This window comes from Epinephelus fuscoguttatus, linkage group LG17, assembly GCF_011397635.1.
Source record: "Epinephelus fuscoguttatus linkage group LG17, E.fuscoguttatus.final_Chr_v1".
In the NCBI taxonomy this organism is placed as follows: Eukaryota; Metazoa; Chordata; class Actinopteri; order Perciformes; family Serranidae; genus Epinephelus; species Epinephelus fuscoguttatus.
In genome coordinates, this window is record NC_064768.1 from 41,139,112 (window position 1) to 41,162,604 (window position 23,493).

The following is a 23,493-nucleotide window of genomic DNA, read 5'->3' on the forward strand; positions in this document are numbered from 1 at the left end:
GCACAGTGATTAAATACTTGAAGAAGTCCAACTGCAATATTTATAGATCATCGCTGTCGATGCATTTCGCACTGAGGTCATGGTAACTTTTCATGGCAGAGCCACAGACTGCAGACTTTAAGACCTGGACTCGAGTCAGACTCAAGTCATGAAAAAAGTATTTGATACTTGACTCTGACTCGACTGCTGTGGACTTGACTCGACGTGTGACTTGTCTCTCTCTAAGGCCCTGATCACACAGAAAGTGTCTCAGCAGCTGGAGGCGCCTTTTTGTGATTGTTTTTAATGAGAATGAAGCTTCTTGCTCGCTGTTTTTGCGTTATGACGCGCCTCCTGTTTCTGCGCTTTAGGCACCTGGCGTTTTTGCCGGACCACTCTGAACTCCTCGAGTTAAAAGAACTTCAACTCAGAGCGGAAAAGCGCCCCACATCTCTTTCTCTCCATTGTCCAATGGGATGATGTGAGAGGCGGGGCTTCTGTGGTGGTCACGACAACAAGTGTACAGTTGGTAACCAATGGAGGAGAAACTGGTGGTAGTGGTTGCTGGATACCCAGAGCTATACGACTTTACAAAGCACAGTTAGCACCATCTGAATAGAAAACAGCAGATAAGTGCAGTACTGTAAACGTCCATGATGGAGGAGAAGCTCCTGGACCAACTGGTGGTACTCCCCATGATCCAGCCTCTTTTTTAGGGTCTCATGTACCCACACAGATCTCTGTTTATCTGCTGACAGCCTCTCACCCTCAACCACAGCTACAGACAGCACCCTCTGCCTCAACATGGCAGCAGCTACACACTGATCACTGCAGGATACATAAGATTTGTGAAAAATCAAAGTCTTGACCAATGTCCACAAACCAGACTGAACAGCCAGTCAGTCCAGATGTAGACTGTATTTAAAGATGGACAATGTGTCCACATCCCCCACTGTACAGAAGTGAAGCTGAAATATCCCATATATGGCCGCTGCCATCTTATTCTGATGACATCATTTGGAGCCAGAGTCTGTGCAGTAGCAATCTCTGCAGTTTCAAGTTTACTGTCTATACACTTGTCTGACCAATCGCAAGCAGCACTACTGAACACATCCTGATCAGATGTTGAACCACCTGAACATGAAGGAGCAGCGGCTCTACTCCGAGCTCCCTCCAGATGTCTGACTCCTCCCCCTATCTCAAAGGCTGAGCCCAGACACCCTACAGAGGAAACTCATTTCAGACGCTTGTATCTGTGACCTCATTCTTTCAGTCACTACCCAGAGCTCATGACCATAGGTGAGGGTTGGGACGCAGATGGACCAGGAAATCAAAGCTTTGCCTTCTGGCTCAGCTCCCTCTGAACCATGAGGGTCCGAACCGCAGATCCATCTCACGCTACATTCTGCCCTCACTGTGAACAAGACTCCGAGATACTTGAACTCCTTCTCTTGAGGCAGTAACTCTCTCCCAGCCTGGAGACAAAGAGAACCATGGCCTCAGATTTGGAGGTGCTGACTCTCATCCTGACCACTTCACACTCGGCTGCAAATCACCCACGTCATGCTGGAGGTCACGTCATCTTTGGAGAAAAATTTATTTGATGTGTTCTTTGAGTTTTTAGTTGGGCTCATGTCCCATTCACTAACATGGGTTTATGCCACCAGGGGGCGATCCAGATGTTGTGGCTTTACTTTTGGGGAGCTGTCACGTCGTCTATCTTTATATACAGTCTTTGGTCCAGACCCATCTCATCATCTCATCCTCACTGTGACCTCGTCACATGTCCACGTTTGGTCATGGACTTTCCACGTCCACATATGGCGTCCAAGGTACCCTGGGTGTGTTGGTTGTTGACGTTCTGGGACGCCGTGTCAACTTCAGCCTGTTACATGCATTGTCTGTTTTCAAAATACACTTCTGTTTTCACAGGAAATGCACAGTTTGATACAGTCTCTTTCAAAATAAAAGTACTACGTCAGTACCACACCGAGAATTTATGTTTTTTTTTCCTTCAGTAACAAACACACGTGGTTGGGTTTAGGAAAAAAGATTTGGCTTTAGACTCTTATGGGATGCAAACACAGCTCTGTTGGGTGAAAGTTTGTTGGACACATCCACCCCTCCTTTCCATCCCACTTGGACTTCCACCGCTTTAACTTTCGTCTCTGTCTTGCTGCATTTCCCCCTGACATTGCTGGGCCACGTTAAACTATAACGCCAACCGGCTGCGTATCATGCCGATGTTAGAGGACGCCTTTTTTAATTGGTTTTCGATGCTGCAAGTCGCTCCCCAAGCACCGGATTTCAACGACTTCCAAATAGCAAACTTTTCCTTTTAACTTGCAGTACGTACCACAGCTGCCTTTGTTGCGTGCTGTATACAGTCAGGACTGTCTCATAACATCACGCCCTGAATGTTTTCCCTCCTTCTTTTATATCTGTTACCATGGAGATAAACAAACGCCACTTACTGAGTTTGTATGAAAAAAAAAGGTCACTTTTGAACCCATTGTGAGCGCCCTCTCACAGGTGGCCTCACTCATCTTTCCACCAGGGAAACGCTCGTTGGGACAGTGCGAGCACATGCACCACATCCGCAGGTCCTGTTTAAGTTCCCGCAGCTGAAATACTGTGTTTACCTAACAAATTAGGATAATTAGTGGCTCTGTAAAGTAATCCTTCAGCGTCAGCCCACAGTGCATATTAATGCTGCTCATATGGTTTCATTTCAACGTGCCTGAGCCGCGGCTCCACCGGGCCGTCAGAGGTGGATGTGTTTCTGCTCTCAGTGTGTCAGCAGCTCGAGGCTCCAGTAACACCAACCTCTAATTTGACAGCTCCCACGGGGGAGGAAGTTTTTCACAGATGAGTTCACTTCATACTACAGTAATCATTAGAGTGTGTGTGTGTGTGTGTGTGTGTGTGTGTGTGCGCTGAAACACTAGATGGGGTGTTTTTGAGACTTTTTTTTAACTACACGACGACATCTCTTCACCTGGTTGTGTCAGCTTTACAGCAGAGTGTGATCCGACCCATATGGAGTCATGAAAGTTAACACACACCAGTATTTTTAGATCAAAGCTGAAAATTATCTGCAGTTTTTCAATTTTATTTTTATCCCAAAATATTCCAAATATTCAGTGTTTTTTCCAGACTAGCCAGATTAAAGTTGACACAGCACCATGCAGGCAGTTAACAGGCACGTCAGAGTCCTGCAGCGGGTCAGCTACCAAACAGGTAACCCTCAACAAGCTGTGTGACGGGTAAAAATATGTGTGTGTGTGTGTATATACATATATATATAGAACTGCACACGGGGGGGCAGCAGGTGAGAACCCTCTTGCTGTGAGGTGACAATGCTGATCACTGCACCACTGCCTATATATTTGAATACTAGTCCATACCCACTGAGTGCACAGCTGCCCACGTACAGTTTCACATGGTGTGTGTTTGGGATACAGGTCATAGGAAACTGCAGATTAAATAGTCAACTGAACCCATTAAGAAGAGCAATGTATTCAGACAGAGTGTTTGTGAGTTTGATAGTACGATTGCTTTATTGAAAGTACAGCAGTACCATTGCCAATAGTGGGATAGTTAGTGGGCTAAAACTGTACATTAGTAGTTGAGGCAGCACGTTGAAAGGCAGATAGTTAAAGTGTTTATATGTTGTATTGACTTAAAAGTGGGGCGCACTGGTAGTTCACATGGGAAACATCTACCAAGTTTAGTAAAAATCCATATGGCGGTTAGGCCTAGATAAGAAATGAGCTCTCTAGCGCCCCCATTTTGTTTGATGGGCTCAATAATGGAGGGGTCCCCTCAGATTATGTGTGGTCATATGCCTACAAAGTTGCGTGGTGATGGGTGAAACCCTTGAGATGTTCTACACCTTTATGTGATGAGCCACGCCCTCCGCAATATTCATTGCCTTATAGAAGCTCAGTTTTAGGAAGTTTTCCAACTTTTGCCAAGAGGGAACTTTAGATATTGCTCCCTAGATTATGTTCACCCAGTTTCATGCAGATCGCTCAAACTTCCTAGGAAGAGATCCATTTGAAGTGTTTTTCAAACAATTCAAAATGGCGGAAAATCTATATAAGCGGAAGTTATGGGTTCTTGAGGCAAATGTGTTCCTCATGAGGAGAGGCATCTCTGTGCAAAGTTTCATGTCTCTACCACATACGGGGCATGAGATATGCCCATTCAAAGTTTGACATTTCAATGGGTTGCTATAGCGCCCCCCTTTGGCCAATTGATGTAATATTGCTTCATTGGCATCCTCCCATGACCCTCTACCACTGTGCCAAATTTCACATGGATTGACCAAGTCAGTGAGGAGAAAAACGTGGAACACACACACACACACACACACACTCACACACACACACAGGGGGTTTTCGTCATTATACAGTGAGATGTGTGTTGAATAATTCATAACACTGATTCAGCCAAATTAGTTTAAGGAAAATTAACAACACTGTCGTTGTTCACTTCACATATGTTTTTATATTTCAGTGAAGTTTGAGAAATGTGAAATGTGTCCTCAGTGTTTTCCTGTTCATGTGACACAGAGTTAAACACTCAAACAACAAAAACAGTTGTGTTATAAACTGACATCAGCTTCCTGTCAGACGAGGGTCATGTGACACATTTCTTTTGTCTCTGCTGTTCTCAACACTTTAATGTTACTGTGCTGAACTAAACTAAAGGTTTTGAGTGCAAGCTGTCTCCAAAATAAGATCATTTCATAGAGTGTGGTGATCTGGAACATAAAGTGTTTGTGGAGACTTTACACTAAACGTTTGGGGGTTGACACAGTGTGATGAGCTGCTCAGTTTAATATAACAACAGGAATATTAATAAAATAATGTGATTTCTTCTTTGTGACATATCGAGCTTCTGTTATTGAAGTTTTGTGGATATTGTTATTGGAATGAGTTTCAGCCTGTGTTGGTTTATAAAGTTTATTATAGAGCGCTGGCTCTTGTGTTGTTGTTAACGTGGCACTGCAGCCGGCTGTTTTACGGCTGTAAATTTCTTTAATGAGTTTAATTTCCAAATGAAGAAGTTATAAAGAGCTGACGGAGCTTTGTTGTGGTGCAGATATTTCCAACTATATTTTAAATGCAGCCTGCTGTGTGAGAGAATATGAGAAGAGTGAGGACGGTGGAAGAACTTTTATAAAATAAATTAATTTGGGTCAATTCATGTTCGTCCACTCAGCTGCTAACTTTCTGCAATTACTAAGAATTACAGTTTTTCACTACTGTGAAAACACAGATCCTGAAACTGAAGCCCTGTTTGTTAAAACTGCACACACACACACACACACACACACACACACACACACAGATACCAGAGACACATAAATAAGTGAGCACTACATTCAAAACTTTATCAACTCTTCTAAAAATTAAACTTTTGCTTCCAAACTTTTCAAACACCAGATAATTACATCCTTCCACCTCCAGCTGCACACGGCCGTGCTACATCTAAAACATTCAAACATTTCTACTTCTCTAACCACACATGCTGAATATAAAAACACTGTGACTGTATGTCTTTGGCACTTTTTTGTGGCGTGATGTAAAACAAAATCTGTTTATTCTCAATACTGAACTGAAGATAACACTCTAAAAAATGTTTCATGTGTTTCGTGAATAATGCTGAAAATAGATTAAAAAAAAAATTCAGTTTCAGTAACAAGTTTCAGTCAGCTGACAAATTATTTAAAGAAGTTTGTCAAAAATCAAAAACATTTTTGAATTTTCTAAACAGGACTGAATTAAAAATAATACGTTAGAATATTAAATAAAATAATTTCATCTCTAAATATCAACACAGCTTTTGGATAAATATTAATTTGGTTAATTAAGCTTTTAATGCCAAAGCTAATCATGTTGGTTATATTAAATTAATTTAGTTTGTCAGATTATAAAGACTCACAGGACTCAATAACATCAGAGTTAGAACGACTTCAAAAGATGTAGACTGTAGCCTACATTATTTTTTACAGTTGTTTACGCACTAAAATGAAAGCTCTTTACACTCAAGAAGCAAAACACCTGTCCATAGTTGCACAACAATAAGCACAGACTCAGCTTCACACTGTTTGCAAAACATTACACACAGTGATTTGCAAAACTCTACACGCATTGTCACACCTTAGACACGGATAAGGATTGTGAGGTTACCTCCTTCTCATTACAAAGGCCCGGCTTGTCAACGACCACACTAATGAACGAACTGGATAATCACATCCACCTGGTGTGGAAGCACACAGGTGCTTACCATAAACCAAGTGGACCACATGCAGTACATTGTTGTTTGGGACAATGTCTCTTTCCATCGATCTGCTCTGGTCCACAGTTGGTTCCATGAGCACCCTGAATTTGCAGTCTTATACCTTCCACCATGCTCCCCATTCCTAAACCCAACAGAGGAGTTTTTATTTGTCCACACTTTACAGTAGTAAGAAAAACTACTGTTTTGTTCTGATTTTCATTGTTGATCTGTTACTGTAACTGAGTGTGGTAAGAAATCAATATTTTCAGTCTGCAGCAGTCTGCAATCAGTGTTGTGTTTGTTTGTTGTATTTGTGTACTTTCTCTGTGTACCTCAAAGTAATCATGAAGAATGTTGTGGGTCTGACAATATCTTTCTGTCATCTAAATGATCCCTTACATAAAAACGTCTGGCAAAAAAGTCTAGCACTAGCTATTTCCTAAAATAGGGGTTTTTACAAATGTATTTTGTATTGATCACTGTAGTGTGTAACTGACTGCAACAGTGTCTGATCATGTGAAGACTGTGTCAGTGAGATGAAAACAAAACAGCATTTTTATAAATATGTTTATATGTTTTGACCGAAGTGCGTCATTTTGCAAAGAATCTAGGAGTTATGCAAACTGAGTGTGGTGTTTGGATAACTGTGTGAATATTTTGAAAAAAGGAGCCCTGTTTTCAAAATTGCGTGTAAACAATTGAGAAAACCTGTAAAGCTGTCCTCTATCACGTGTGTTGTGTGTTGAGCAAACCTGACTTTGGTTACCTGTGTCTTCACGTGTGTCTGATGTTTTGCTCCTTGTGTGTCGAGTTTCAATAACTGTGTATTATTTATGACGTTAGTGTGTAAACAATCGTTACAAATGTATCATGATTTTTTAAACAAACTTTTGTTGTTTGTTTTTGATGCCATTAACGGCCTGGCTCCTCTCTACCTGTCAGCGCTCGTCTGCTCAGCTTCTGTTAGACGTCCCAGGGTCGAGGTACAGACAGTCGGGTGATGGTTCGTTCGCTGCTGCTGCTCCAAGACTGTGGAACAAGCTCCACCCTGACATTCACATCATTACTGATCTCGGCCTTTTTAAATCTAAGCTCAGACCTGCCTTCATAGAACGGCTTTTAATTCCAGCTAGGGCTGTCCTTTGTTTAATGTTGATTTATTCTGTTTTAATGTATTCTATCTATGTTGAAAGGCTTTTAATGGCCTGCAGCACTTTACATTGTTTTTCTTCTCTGTATTGTCGTATTGTGTGTGTTTGTAGGTGCTAGTTAGCTCTTCTGGAGGGTTCCACAGTCAGGTCCAGTCCTCCACTAAAATGACCTGTGTGTTGATGAAGAAGAGTCACCGTCTGATGTTGACGTATGATGATTCATTCCTGTTTATCATCACAGCTTCAGCAGCCAGTCGTCTTGTTGAGAACAGGAGTGGTGGCTGAGTAAAAGTACAGATACTGCACCAGAAAATGACTTTGGTAAAACTTAAAGTCACCTGTTAGAATATTACTTAAAGTATCTGATGTTTACTGTACTTAGGTATCAAAAGTAACTTTATAAAACTCAATGTACTAAAGTATTGAAAGTAAAAGTACAAGTACAACAGGAAGTGGTCAGAATTCTGGAGATTATAAAGTTTATTTCTTCTCAGCATCAACACCACATTAAAAAATGGAGCGTAGATTACACTTAAAAGATTTAAAGAACAAAATCCAGTTTTCACTTCCTTCTCTAATTTGTAATAAGATGCTTCGGGGAAATGTAGTGGAGTAAAAGTGAAAGTTGACAAAATATAACGACTCAGAGTCAAGTACAGACACTGTTAATAAAATAAAAGCTACTCAGCAGCAGAGCCTGTGAGTGAAATAAGAAGGAGGGAGTGGAGTCAGAGAGTTATAGTGAGGCTGTTTTATTTGTCCACACTGTTTGTGTGAAGACGACTTCATAAATACTGAGAACCATCAGGATTAATATTCTTTAAATGATCTGACTCATACAGTGACGTGCTGTAAGGTTGTTTCATTTATACAAACTGTGTCCCTGTTTTACCTTTAAATGGCCTGACAGACATTTATTTGATTTATTAATGCAGTGACTGTTTATGTAGACAAAAAGCAAAAATAAAATCCATAAAATATTAATCATTAAAAATTTTTACCATAAAATCTGCACCTTATTAACATTTTTAGGTTACATCATATTCTTACGAATATTATTTAAAATAAAAAGAAGCCAGCCAATAATAGCCAGTAATCATTTCCTGTCCTGAAACACAGTTATAATGTTCATGGTTTTAATCTCACCCTCAGTCTCACGTGCAGGTTTAGAAATACTGGAAATTATTTATGTATCTGTAGCTTTGTTCTCCTCTTTAAAACATAATCATGTTTATTCCAACATTACCTACACGTCTTTGATCTACTGTAAAACTGTTTGTTATTATTTCTGGCAAACAATATTTTGTTTGATTTTAACTTTATAAAATAATGTGATAAAATAACTCAAATGAATGAGTGAACGATAAAAAGCATATTGATTCCTGAGTGGACACGCTGCCCTCTGCTGCTGAGGGCCACACATGACACTGCTCTGAATATAATACAGTAACATGTGCAGGATAGTGTCATAGAACACAGTCACTGATCAACATCATCATCCAGAGGTTGTAGGTTTGATTCCAGCTGAGTTCTTTTCCTCTCACAGTCAGCTGTTGACAAAGATGCTCATATTACAGATATAAATACAGATGTTAGCAGCTGCCTCAGAGGCTGAGAGATGAATCAAATTAAATGTCTTTATGATTCATTTTTTAAACCATCAGTTCTTCTGGCTCAAAGCCGGACTCAGCGTATGGTCTCAGGGTGTCGGACTCATCGTACGGTCTCAGGGTGTCGGACTCAGCGTACGGTCTCAGGGTGCCGGACTCAGAGTACGGTCTCAGGGTGCTGGACTTGGGCTGAAACCCTCCCTGCACTGTGAGAAGCTTCCTTGTCTTGACATCAGTGGCCTCTGTCTCCTCCATTGGCAGCTTATCAGCACTTGAACGCGTCCTCCCTGCAGCTCATGGTCTCTAAAGTGCACTGAAGCACCGAGAGCAGGAAGTTTGGTCTGACGTCATAAAATGGGGGTTAAACACATCGTCTAGATGTTTGATGTGACTGAAAAATAAACGGTACACGTCATCATTTGTGGACTTTCTATAACTTCCACACCCTCTGCTTTATTTTCGTTACACAGAGGCAGCACTGGTATTTCCGACAGCAGTGAAGGCAGCATCACGCCGGGCTGCGTGAGGCGTGTTGGCCGGGACAAGGACACTCAGCGGCGGAATGACATTTGTGTAAGTCAGCTATGTGACGATAACCGGCTCGTTACCAGCCTTAACCCACCCGTGACCACCGCACACACCCGGACCCGGAGAGGCACCGCGTCCACACCGACTGCAGCCGGGTTTTATATGTAAAAGGTAACATTACAGGGACGTTTGTCAAGCCGGTGGCTAGCTCGCTACTAGCCGTTAGCTAGCTAGCATAACAAGCTAGCAGCTATCACTGGCTGTCAAGTTGGACAGCTAGCTAACAGCTAGTGTTGTATGGGCAGCAGAAGGAGGACATATCACGAGTCCCGGGTTTTATAGTAAGATAAATACATAGTCATATAATAAGCAGTGAGCAGGAGCTGTAAATGCAGCTGTTTCATAACTTAGGCGGTGACTGCATTACATAAAATGATGATAATGCTAATGTGATAAATCGTGACGGTAGTGTTTTTTAATTTAATCAACACACAGTAACGTAATGATGATGTTTTACACAGGTCAGTACAATAATAGTTACTCATAGGTCACTGAATCATGTGGAGTGTCGCTATGTGTAGAAATTACCAGCATTGTCTTATGATAAAGGAAGATGCAGCCATGTCACATGTTATTTTGATTACTGCTTTATGCCTTATACATGGGTTATCTTATATGAATGCTTTATATTTATCAAATGTGACAAACCACGTCATGTCCTTCTCGTGTCACCAAGTTATGTCTTCACCCTACTTTGCTCATGTAGCTGTGATCAACCCAAAGGAAACATTAAACATGTATAGACCTTCACACCTCTGGACATTATTAGTTGTGAGGACAGAGTCATGTTAGACTTCTGCCTCATTCAGGCTCAGCTGTCACCATGGAGTCCGTGGTCATTAATTCGTGGTGTGCTGCAGGTCATGTGCTCTTGGCTCAGTCTGCAGAGACCTCAGGAGGAGACTCAGGTTAAAGGAAAAATCCATCAACTGTTTTGTTTGACTTTTCTTTTCCTGCACAGATTCTACAATGTTAAGTATCTGCTGATATGATACCAACCTGTTCTCTTTAAAGCTGCACAGTTTTGATACAATATGAGAAATTCATATCGTGATACTGAAGATATTTTGACTTGTTGACATTTTGACATCATGCTGTTACCCACGGCAACAACTAGCATGGCTGAAAGTGAAATGATCACAGACTCCGTGGTGGTTCCAAAAAGAGGAGCAGCTTCAGTAGTGTAGAATAAACTGTGGCGTCCTGAATGTTTTACTGACACAGGCCCTGACACACCAAGCCGACAGTTGGCCGTCGACCAAAGTCGGGCCGTCATTGAGCGTCTGTCGGCCTAGTTTTTGCGGTGTGTCCTGCACCGTTGGCACTTTGGCGTCGGCAGCTTTTCGGCTGATTGAGCATGTTGAATCGGCGGTGGAGCTTGTCGGTGAGAGAGATCACTCTGATTGGCTGTTCAGGTTTTATTTCCTCGCCCCTGTAGCGAGTGAATCTGCCTGTAGTGAAACCGGGGCTAACCGGTGCTTCCTCCTCAGGCTCCACTTCACTCAGCTGCCCCACAGACCCGCTGCTTCTTCCCACTTTAACCTGAATAACAAACCGGAGCTAGCTGGGAGCGGCTAGCGGAGCGTTAGCCGCAGCATGACCGGAGGGAAGCACAGCCAGTTAGCCTCCGCTAGTCTCTGAGCTAGCCCCGGCTCTCCGTTTGGATCCAACCGGAGCACCGAGCCCTGGTTTGTTATTCAGGTTAAAGTGGGAAGAAGCAGCGGGTTTATCGGGCAGCTGAGTGAAGTGGAGCCTGCGGAGGAAACACCGGGACCGTCTGGATGTAATAGTCCGTGGAGGTGCTGCGGTGCTCGGCTGCACAGATAGGAAACCCCTCGGCTGACAGGATGTACCACTCTCTCACTCCGCTCTCTCTCACGCAGGCGCAGAACGTACGTGCTACTTGGCCGTCGGATGTAGTCCATGTAGTGTATCATAACAGCCTGTCACAGGTTACAGCTGATGGTTAGAGGAGAAATGGCAGAGCATAAAGGTCCAGGTGGAAATAAAGATAACTTAAAATTGCAACAGAATCAGTGATCTAGTTTCACAGTTTGCTTCAAATATTCAGTAAAAACTAAACTGATCTCTCATTTCTTTAGTTTGTGAACAACAACAGTAACTCAGAGTGAGATTCAGGGATCTATATATATAAATCATCTCTAACCATCAGCTGTAACCTGTGACAGGCTGTTATGATACAGTCACATATATGGAGTTTATTCACATAGGTTTCCATCAGCAAAGGTTTGTGACAGAATCAGAGAGGAGAGGGAGAGACGCTGTGCTGCTGCCAGAGGAGCCGCTGAATGAGTTCCCTCTGAGCGCTAAGAGAAGGAAAACATTCAGGACGCCACAGTTTATTCCACACTACTGAAGCTGCTCCTCTTTTTACTGGAACCACAGAGGAGTCGGGAATAATTTCACTTTCAGCCATGTTTGTTGTTGCGGTGGGTAACAGCATGACGTCAGTATGTCAAAACATCGAAATATAGCGAGTATCACGATATAAATTTTTCATATCATATTACAGCCTTAGTAGGTAATATTAATTCATTGTGCAAAATAAGAAAAATAGTTTCGGCTGAGACTGATGACGTGTCAGTATTATCACGCATCCCTGTCCACAACATTTAGTATCTGCTTAATTCTTTCTCTTCAAAGCTGCAGATGATTGTTTCATCACTTCACTGTATAATGTGAAAGGTGTTTCATAGAGACAAACCCTCAGAGAGTCATCACCATCGCTGCAGCTCCCTCAGCTCTGCAGAGCAGCCGTGAGGGCGTGTGTCCTCACTTAATGAAACACGATCCAGGAAGGCTGATCTGAGTTTATACAAGGTCAGAAATAATAAAAGAAAAGCCCGTCACAATCCTCCAGGCTCCAGAGTGATTGATCATTGATTAATTAGCTAATTGTTGCAGCTCTGGTCTCACTGATCTCCCGGTAAATAAATCCTCTCATTTGAGACGTCAGGACCAGTAACTATTTGGCATTTTTGCTGGTGAATATTTCCAGCAGATATCAATATAATTTCTGTTTGGACAGCTCCACTGTTAACCCTTTGCAACCAACTGTGACGAGCTCTGCCGTCTCTCCTCTGTGCTCTCAGGTTGGAGGTAGAGAGCCTGCTGCTGTAGCTGGGAGTCGTCCAGAGTCACAGTCTGCGTGTCTTTGCCGTGTCGTGCGTGCTGTGGGGCTGAGCTGGTGACTGGGGTTGCCCCTGCCCCTGTGGTGAATGGCTGTGAGCAGAGGGGGCGTGGCCTTCTGGGTGGGTTGTGTCCGCAGCCATGGCAGAAGGCAAGCCATCAGAAGACAGGGCTGGAGTCTCAGTCAGGTATGCGCTCAGTCTTTGTGCTAAGATGGCCTCACCATGTCCTGGACCTGCAGCGGGTCATTTGTCTCTGAATCTCACGACCTAATAGCGATCAATAACGTCAGAGCTCGTGCTGTTCTCTAACCATGTCCTTGTTGCTCATTCAGGCAACCGACTGTCAGTGGCTCCGTCAGACGCGCCCCCTGAGCAGTGCATCATGGGCTCTGGTGCCCCCCAACAGCCTGAGGTATCAGAACATTAAGCAGCCGGCGCTGTCCCACCCGTTCCACCATGCCAGCCAGCCTCAGACTGGAGCGTACTATGAGGAAGACTGGGAGGAGTCTCTGAGCGTGTGCGTGCTGGTGCGACAGGGTGACTCAGACGCCCTCCACACCCTGCTGGAGATCCCTCTGTTTAGTCGCAGTAAAGTAGGAGAGCTCCTCGCTCCGGGGGCTCACAAGTCCTCCGAGTTCTCCTTCCCGCTGACCACGGTGGACGGCAGCAGAGAGGATGACATCAGCGTCGACAGCTTCAAGAGAAACAGCGTTGATGCTGTAAAGAGAGAACACGGCTGCTTCAGGAGCCTGTTTGAAGCTGAGAGGTGTCCGGCGCCGTTCATGTATGGCTCTCAGTTCTATTGTTTTCATTGCCCAGGCACGGAGCCGCTGCCCGGCAGCAGGCCTGAGTCTGGGCAGGATTTTGGACTTGACAGTAAGCCTGTGGAGCTGCCGCCGCCGCCCTCCACCTCTCTGTGTAGCCATATAGAGAGAGCAGAGGGAGAGCACGCTGACGGAGACAGTGAAGGAGAGGAGAAACTGGCCGTGATGTATGAACGACTGAGGATAGAGGTAAGAATGCTCACAGTGTCTGGATACATGAGTTAAAGCTGCACAGCACATCATCACCTTGAAACCCAAACGTCCTGTAACATGAAGTCAGTGAAGGGCACACGACACAGCTGTGGTATTTATTATTTTTGCTGTCACTTCACAGGGTTCTTACAGGTGGAGATTATAGACACTAAATATATATGGAAGTGATTTATACCCAGTGTAGATACAGATGTCCCTGCGCCAGGCGCACAGGCTCTGGACTTCTTCCCTGTCGGCTGTTTCTTTACTGTTTAAGAAGAGTCCAACTATGGTTGTGTCATTTGCGAATTTGACAAGTGCTGAGTCTGTAATTCACTGACAGAGCTGAGCTCCCTGACCGAGTGTTTGCAGCTTGCTCATCAGTTTATCTGGATTGATGGAGTTGAATGCCGAGCTGTAGTCGATGAACAGCATCCTGACGTAGCTGTTGATTTTTTCCAGGTGTGTGAGGGCTGTGTGTAGTGCAGTGGAGATGGCATCGTCACTGCACATCTTTTTACTTTGTTTTATTCTGAAGAATAAAAAATACATTTTAGTTCTCACCCTCTGCCCGCCCTCGTGTTGTTACCTGTCAGGTACCTGCCCCGCTGCAGGACTCTGCTGTAGACTGTGTGACTTGTTGTGAAACTTTATCTCTTTGTTGTTCTGCAGCTTCCAAGTTTCTTCATGAAGAACCACGACTACAGCATGTACTCTTTGGATATGGAATTCATCAACGGCCTCTTAAACACAAAGACCAGGTGAAGCTGCTGATTCATCGCAGACACTCTGATGCTCTGATTAAACACAGTGTTTAAGTTTTCACTTCCTGTGTGACCTGACCTTCCCTGTGTGTGTGTGTGTGTGTGTGTGTGTGTGTGTGTGTGTGTGTGTGTGTGTGTGTGTGATCGTAGAGGCCGCACGGTGTACCAGCTGACCCTCTCCCTGTGGCGCCTCCTGTGTCTATGTTACTACGCCCGGGCTCAGCTGGAGGTGCTGAAGCTCACCAAGCACATGGAGGACGGGACCATCAAGGCTCGCTGGAGGATCAGGGGCCTTCCCTTCTACTCTCTGCTGCTACGCTTCTATCGCAAAGACAAATCTCAGCTGTACAGGTAACACACTGCACATCCAGGTCCAGACAGCAGGTGGAGCTGTTACACAGATGTTACACAGATGTTACTAGTTCAGTCTGATGAGAGGATGTTAAAGTCAAAGCCTGTCCTTTATGAAATACGCACACAGTGGTTGATAATGTAACTTCATGTTCCAGGTCATATGATGCATTCTCTACCTTTTACATCGGGCAGGACGGACTCATTCACTGTCATAAAGTTGAGAAGGTGAGCAGAGAACTGTTTGATACCTTCAGGTACCTGCTGACATACAAACCTAACGTCAGCAGAGTTTGTATGTAGTGTGAAACATAAATAAAATCAGAATGCAATACTGTTCAAAGATATTTAATGTTCACACAGAAATTTTTAATTTGTTTTGTGAATTTACACTCGTTCTGAAGTCGATGTCCGCAAGACGTTAAAAACAAGAGAGCTCTCCTCTGTAGCAAAAATGCATTAGTCATGAATGTCTTAATCTGTACAAGATAATAGGCTTGTGCTGATTTCCAGTTTAACCGGTTCGGTCTGGTTTACGAGCTCCACCCGGTTTAGTTCTCGTCAAACGGATAAACCGGGGGGGCGGGGGGAGAAAAAAAAAAAAAGAAGCTTTTCCCATCAGCGGCGTGTCAAGGGACTATATTCAGCTTATCTTGCATTGTAACATGCATTATGACAACTTAATAAGGTTTGTGTTTGTTAATAGATGAAGTGGAGGAGCCTACAAGTGTTTTGTTTAGTTTGTCTCAGAGGCTGCAGAGCGACTCTGCAGCTCCGCTCAGCTGTCTGCTGCTGCTGCTGCTGCTGCTGCGAGAAATCAAATTTCATTGGGGGCGGGGAAGAGTGCGAGGGAGTCAGCAGTGATTCAGTTTGTTGCCCTAACCAAAGATACTGGATCACTGCTGTACTATACAGTATATACTGTACTATTATTACTGGTTTATCCACTGTCTTTGCCCTAACCTCCTGCTTCTTCTTCTTCTTCTTCTTCTTCTTCTTGTGTAACCTTGTGTGTATTGACGGTTAATACAGCATTACCGCCACCTAGTGGATTTGACGCGCATTACACCTATAATGGGCTTTTATTGGGAGAAATAGTTCAAATGTGACCCGCAGTGCTAAAATTAGGTATATCATTCGATATATTGGTTCAATTAGATATTTGGCTTTAAATCAAACCAGCTGGAAAATTTTCAGACCGGCACAAGCCTACAAGATAACGTTATGTAACCCCAAAGAACAAGAAATATATCTTCTGAATTTCTCCAACACTGATAGCAGAACAGTTAAGGTCTGAGCTTACCATCATCCTTAATGGCCCGTTTAACACCAGGTCTCTGCACCCATCCCTATAAATATCGCACATTTTCACAGGAAGAACCCTTATATAGATGAAGTCATTAATGTGTTTCAGTTAAATCTCAACCAGATGATCAGCTGTTTGTTCATCATGCTGAGCTTCCTGTTTGATCGTCTCTGTGTTGCAGGTGATGCCGGTTCAGCCCCCTGTCCTGCCCAGAGTGACTTCTCTCCTGGCGGGCGCTCTGGTGGCGCTCGGGGTGCAGGAGCACCGACCGGCTCTCAACCTGCTGCCCCTCCTCCTGTCCTCGCGGCGACAGAGCAGAGACTGAGCCTGGTGTGACGCTAGAGGAACAATGGCCAGTGGAATCAACAATGTGTCTAAGGTCCATGTGACTCTGAAAAGTTTCATTCATTCTCAACATAGGAGCACATTAAAGAGGAGGGTCAGACCCTCTGTCCTAAAGTCTCACCATGTTGCCCCTGAATTAAACACAAAGTCAAGACTTTACACTGCTTTTCCTTTCTCTCATTTCACTGTAGCTGTGATGTGAAATAATGGAGGTGGTTACTGAACTGGGTTAGCAGGTTCAGGAGTCACATGACGGTCACCTCTGCCAGTCAGCCGCCAGCTGTTGTTGTAACAGACTCAAATCTTCAAACATTACCGACTACACTAAAACCAACCCTTCTTAAAACCCCAAGGTTTTTTTGGTCAGATACAACTCCTTTATTCTTAACCTGCACACACCTTTAATAAACTCGACATTGCGGATGTTTCTGAACAGTTTAACATCTCTCATGATGACAGAAGTCTCAGAGATGCTGGTCTGTGGAGGGCTATGTGCAGCAGTGCAGATGGGTAACCTTTAGATGTGTTCTCGAGCCAAGAGTCCTGGATTTGAATCTCATGTCTGTAGGTTTAAAGAAAATTCTGGTAATTTTCAGCCTGGGTCTGAAGCCCCGTCTCCACCAAACCCTTTCAGTCCAGTCCCTTTGGAACCAGCAGTAAGCCTTCAGACATGGTACCTAGACCCTCGGTGTGTTCAGACAGTCCTCTTAAATGTGGGCGGGGTTGTTGTCACTCACTGCTCCGTCCAGCACTCGCTGTATTTCCTCATCAGCGGTGACACAGATGGAAGTCTGCACCTGGTTTATCGTCCACAGAACGAGGCTGCACGCCCACATTTTCACAACAAAATAGAACAGGCTGCAGTGAGAGTCTCTCTCCATGGGATATTTCAAAACAGCAGCTTTGTGCATTTAGTCCTTCTCAGGCAAGCTCAGGGGTTTAGTGTTGCTGTAGCCCACAGGAAGTGAGGATTAGAATATATGACCTTCACATAATCCGCTCCAAATGAATCTATATTTTTAAAGTCATTACTAAAAGTGTGTGTCATATAAAAACTAAAGTGATGGTCAAAGTTGTCACAGTGAAATTTAAGGTGTGCTGATGGATTCACGTCATCAACTCATGCATTGAGTAACATTACAAGTTAACGTTCCACCTTAAAAGTTGCCGGCAGTCGGCCCAGTGAATGAAGTTATTTTTTTCTCTTTCATTTTATAGTTGTAGTTTACTGATGTATGAACAGAGGTTACATAAAACCAGAGTGAGCGTCCTCTACTGACCAATCAGACTGCAGGGTTTCTAGCTCCACCTTTTAGTACCAGATCTGTGTGCTAGGTACCCCAACAGAGGGGGGACCAAACATGGGGACGCTAAGGAACGCTGCTGTTGGGACCATCCACAACTTTCACTGTGGAGATGGAAAAAAAAGTGCACTGAACTGAACTGAACTGAACTGCAGTTCTTGGTGAAAACGGGGCTTTACAGTCACAGCTTTGGACTCATCTTCTCCATTGTCAAGTTTGGCTCCAGGAAAGAAGCAGGCTCCTCTCCCAGTAAACTTCAGTTCAACATCAACCAGAGACCCCTGCGTTAGCTATTCTAGTGAATACACAGAGAAACATTCAAGGCAACTTGCTGACCAACCAAATGAGCTGCCAGTTTAGCTGAGCTGGCAACTGAATAGGCAAACCAACACTCTAACCTGAGCTCACGATTAAAACTGCCGTGTCTTGTTTACACAAACAGAACTATAAAAACAGAAACTTTGTGGTGTTAGGGAAAGTTACACGCTGGAGCTGTTTCATGACAAACGATAGTTGATGCTCTCACCCAGCACTCCTGTGTTTGTACCTTGGTGAACAAAGGTTTTGATTTTGATCTCTGATGGTCTTGTACCTGGCAGCGTCACTATGACGACAAGCTGCACCCAGCTGCCGTTGGTCAAGAAATAGTTTGAGCCCTTAACTCCTCCTGAAACTGCAAATTGTAAAAACTTAGGAAGTACAGCATGTTCATTGGTGAGTGCTCGATGTGACGGGGCTCAGCTAGCTGCTCTCTCCTGCTCTCAGTCCTCATGCTAAGCTAGGCTAACTAACTCCAGCTCAGTGGTGAACACACAGACATGAGATTGACATCAGTCATCTAATAAGTGCATCTTCCAAGATCTCATATTGTTGTTTTTTTTTTTTGAATACTCCACATCAGTTTGACAGCGGCTTGGTGTGGATCAGTGATTGCAGACCTGAGCAGGGCCCAGGGAGCAGCAGCTCAAAGAGGAAACAACTGTTTTCATCAAAGCTAACTCGCATGTCGTAAAGCAGCGTGAGAATGAAACTTGCCACAGTGAGGTTTCCAGTTATTAGAAGTGCAGCAGTGGATCCTGTCTGTCCGCCTCCCTCCATGTAGCGCACACAAAATACACTCACATTTAAGAAGGATAGCCGCAGACCGATGTGACGAGGCCTCTCAGCACACACCGTGACTTGAACATCGGCTGTACATAGACTGAAGCTTGTGACAGAATCGTTTATTCTTCCTGGTGAAACTCTTTTGAACATGTTTGAGTTATGGGACGACTGTGGTGGAGAGATGTTGTGGACGTAGATTATAGAAGTTATTTTGAAGGCGTGTTTGTGTGAACCTGCTGCTCTCACAGGTGACGTGTGTGACGGCAGGTGTGAAAGCAGCCTTATCAGAACGACGTAGAGCTAAAGAGGATGAGGCAAATTTTATTCTGCGCTTAAACAAATCCCACGTACAGGCTGAAACCAACAATGTATCAGTCCGTCTCTCAGCCTCATGTCCATCTGACGACATACTATGAATGAAGTGAAATAAACCGACTACACTGACATTCACAAATGATTCTGTTTTTCGCCCTCACTCCAAAAACACAATATTCCTGCAGAGCTGTTTACATGACTGATGGAAGTGAATATTCCACTGATTCTCCTGTTTACATGCAGCTGAGCATGTTGCAGCTAACGTGCCCTGACATGTTGTTATCATGTCAGAATGTAGAAGAGTGTAGGGATGCATGATGATATCAGCACGTCATCGGTCACGCCTGATATTAGCTTTAAAATGAACTGTGAGGATCAGCCAACATGTTTTTTCTTAGCTTGCACAAAGAATGAATGAACATTATAAACAAATCAGGGACGCACGATGTTGGATTTCTGCCGATATCCCATGCACGATGTGATGTTGCCAAGTAGGACACGCGCCTGCATCAACATCCCAGATTTGTTCCAGGGCCAACATTGTGATCAACCAATCACAGCCCTCTGACATCATCAGTGTGCTGCTCCTGTGCCTCTTCAGAGCTAAGATCGTTTTCCGAATCGAACAAAATCCTCAGTAACACTGAACAAAAACCTGATGAGCTGCTGCAGGGTTAGTGACTTAGCCTGCTAACTAGGTATGCTATGCTAACGAGTAAACTTGCCAATAGGCTAAAATATTGTTCACAAACATTAAGAGTAATGATGATGTCATTTTGCAGTTGCAAAGATCTGCGGAAGACACAGGTTCCCTCCTTTTTACTAGCTGATTCAAAAGGGTTTTTTCCGAGTTGATCCAGGACCACCATCATCATCATCATCATCATCGTCTTTATCCTGCATAATTTGTTTAGATTGATCCAAGAACATCATCACCATGTGGACTGTGGACAGAGCTGCTTACGTTGATCCATGACCATCATCATCGTCACGTTGACCCTGGATAACTTGTTGATGTCCACATAAATGATCCAGAATCAGCGTGAGGATGATGATGATGATGATGATGATGACGATGATGACGATGGTTCCGGAAAAGAAATGTGTTATTGTGATTCATCGGAGTTTTGTGCCATTCATAAATCAATAAACGTCTATATTCAAGCCTTGTAGATTTTGTTCTTGTATCTCTGTCGACACTAGATTAGAAATTCACCCGTCAGCCCTCCTCCAGTCTCACAGCCAATCAGAACAGTCGCTCAGACCTGCTTTGTGAAATGCTAAAAACAAAAAGCTAACGCATTGTCGTGTTGCCAAGACAAACGTTCCAGATGACACACTCAGCCCTGTGACACATGACTGAACAGAGACGTGCTCAGCTGCTCCGTATGAACACATGGTTATAGATGATGCAGTGTGTTGAACGCCCCCCTCTGTCCCTTAGAGACGACCTACATGTGACCATTAGAGAAACACGTCTGTCTGTCATTGATGCTAAACACAGAGGAACGTCTCCGTACAGGAGCAGTTTCTGTTTGAATTAGTGCGGTTGTACGTGAACATGTAGCTGTACATGCTCAGAGTGGGCGCTCAGGCATTCGATGTGACTTGACTTTGTTTCACACAGCTTGACGATATTTAGCGCTTCTGGAACCTGAGCAATAAAAGCATGTTGTTGAGTCTCTGGTTCATCAGGTGGAGACTCTCTGCTGTGTGTTCATGACTCATATCTGTAGAGTAAAACATGTCTGGTTCTGTGTTGCTTCTTTTCCACATGTACTGCTGCAGTAACTCCTGTGTGAATCCTGCTGTGTGAATAAAATAAACTTATGAGTAACAATGAAGTGTGTGTGTTGTTTATTGTGTTTGGATGTTGACCATGACGTCAGTCTGAGTGTCTTCTTTACACCGGAGGAAGATACCGCAACAACCACATGCTATACTATGACTTTTTTTTTTTATCGTGATTTTGGACGACATGCTATACTATGACTTTTTTTTTCGTGATTTTGGACGACATACTATGACTTTTTTTTCGTGATTTTGGACAACATACTATGACTTTTTTTTTTCGTGATTTTGGACGACATACTATGACTTTTTTTTTCGTGATTTTGGACGACATACTATACTATGACTTTTTTTTTCCGTGATTTTGGACGACATACTATACTATGACTTTTTTTTCGTGATTTTGGACGACATACTATACTATGACTTTTTTTCGTGATTTTGGACGACATACTATGACTTTTTTTCGTGATTTTTTACCACATGCTATACTATGACTTTTTTGTCATGATTTTTGACGACATGCTATACTATGACTTTTTTTCATGGTTTTGGACGACATGCTATACTATGACTTTTTTTTTCGTGATTTTGGACGACATACTATGACTTTTTTTTCGTGATTTTGGATGACGTACTATACTATGACTTTTTTTTCGTGATTTTGGACAACATACTATGACTTTTTTTTTTCGTGATTTTGGACGACATACTATGACTTTTTTTTTCCGTGATTTTGGACGACATGCTATACTATGACTTTTTTCGTGATTTTGGACGACATACTATGACTTTTTTTTTCGTGATTTTGGACGACATACTATGACTTTTTTTCGTGATTTTTTACCACATGCTATACTATGACTTTTTTGTCATGATTTTTGACGACATGCTATACTATGACTTTTTTTCATGGTTTTGGACGACATGCTATACTATGACTTTTTTTCATGATTTTGGACGACATGCTATACTATAACAATTTTTTCGTGATTTTGGATGACATACTATACTATGACTTTTTTTTTCGTGATTTTGGACGACATGCTGTACTATAACTACTTTGTCATGAATTTTGACGACATGCGATACTATGACTCTTTTTCATGATTTTGGACGACATGCTATACTGTGACTTTTTTTCGTGATTTTGGACGACATACTATGACTTTTTTTTTTTCGTGATTTTGGACGACATACTATGACTTTTTTTTCATGATTTTGGACAACATGCTATACTATGACGTTTTTTTTCATGATTTCGGACGACATACTATACTATGACGTTTTTTCATGATTTTGGACGACATGCTATACTATGACTTTTTTTCATGATTTTGGACGACATGCTATATTATGACTTTTTTTTCGTGATTTTGGACGACATGCTATACTATGACTTTTTTGTCATGATTTTTGACGACATACTATGACTTTTTTTCATGATTTTGGACGACATACTATACTATGACTTTTTTTTCATGATTTTGGACGACATGCTATACTATGACTTTTTTTCATGATTTTGGACGACATGCTATACTATGACTTTTTTTCATTAATTTTGACGACATGCTATACTATGACTTTTTTCATGATTTTGGACGACATGCTATACTATGACTTTTTTTCATTAATTTTGACGACATGCTATACTATGACTTTTTTCATGATTTTGGACGACATGCTATACTATGACTTTTTTTCATGATTTTGGACGACATGCTATACTATGACTTTTTTCATGATTTTGGACGACATACTATACTATGACTTTTTTTCATGATTTTGGACGACATGCTATACTATGACTTTTTTTCATGATTTTGGACGACATGCTATACTATGACTTTTTTGTCATGATTTTTGACGACATACTATACTATGACTTTTTTTCATGATTTTGGACGACATGCTATACTATGACTTTTTTGTCATGATTTTTGACGACATACTATACTATGACTTTTTTTCATGATTTTGGACGACATGCTATACTATGACTTTTTTTCATGATTTTTGACGACATACTATACTATGACTTTTTTTCATGATTTTGGACCACATGCTATACTATGACTTTTTTTCATGATTTTGGACGACATGCTATACTATGACTTTTTTTCATGATTTTGGACCACATGCTATACTATGACTTTTTTTCATGATTTTGGACGACATGCTATACTATGACTTTTTTCATGATTTTGGACGACATGCTATACTATGACTTTTTTTCGTGATTTTGGACGACATGCTATACTATGACTTTTTTCATGATTTTGGACGACATGCTATACTATGACTTTTTTTCATGATTTTGGACCACATGCTATACTATGACTTTTTTTCATGATTTTGGACGACATGCTATACTATGACTTTTTTTCATGATTTTGGACCACATGCTATGCTATGACTTTTTT

The 23,493-nt window shown here is 42.7% G+C and overlaps 1 protein-coding gene across 2 annotated transcripts; it reads left to right on the forward strand.

The window, feature by feature from the left end:
* Positions 1-9,531: 9,531 nt before the first annotated feature.
* lg17h6orf136 (linkage group 17 C6orf136 homolog) lies at positions 9,532-21,116 on the forward strand. Of its 2 annotated transcripts, none has more exons than XM_049602080.1 (7): positions 9,532-9,604; positions 12,733-12,957; positions 13,104-13,784; positions 14,460-14,548; positions 14,702-14,902; positions 15,061-15,130; positions 16,390-21,116. In XM_049602080.1, the coding sequence occupies exons 2-7, from the start codon at positions 12,859-12,861 to the stop codon at positions 16,531-16,533; spliced, it is 1,284 nt and encodes a 427-aa protein (XP_049458037.1). In that variant the 5' UTR covers positions 9,532-9,604; positions 12,733-12,858; the 3' UTR covers positions 16,534-21,116. The 2 variants fall into 2 exon arrangements, with proteins under 2 accessions (XP_049458037.1, XP_049458036.1); XM_049602079.1 differs by having other exon boundaries at positions 9,539-9,730.
* The last annotated feature ends 2,377 nt before the right edge of the window (positions 21,117-23,493 follow it).

Coding starts and splice junctions, on each gene's coding strand:
- lg17h6orf136 (XM_049602080.1), top strand. CDS start 12,859: ATGGCTGTGAGCAGAGGGGGCGTGGCCTTCTGGGTGGGTTGTGTCCGC. Junction 14,549..14,701: donor CTCTTAAACACAAAGACCAG/GTGAAGCTGCTG, acceptor GTGTGATCGTAG/AGGCCGCACGGTGTACCAGC. Junction 14,903..15,060: donor GACAAATCTCAGCTGTACAG/GTAACACACTGC, acceptor TTCATGTTCCAG/GTCATATGATGCATTCTCTA.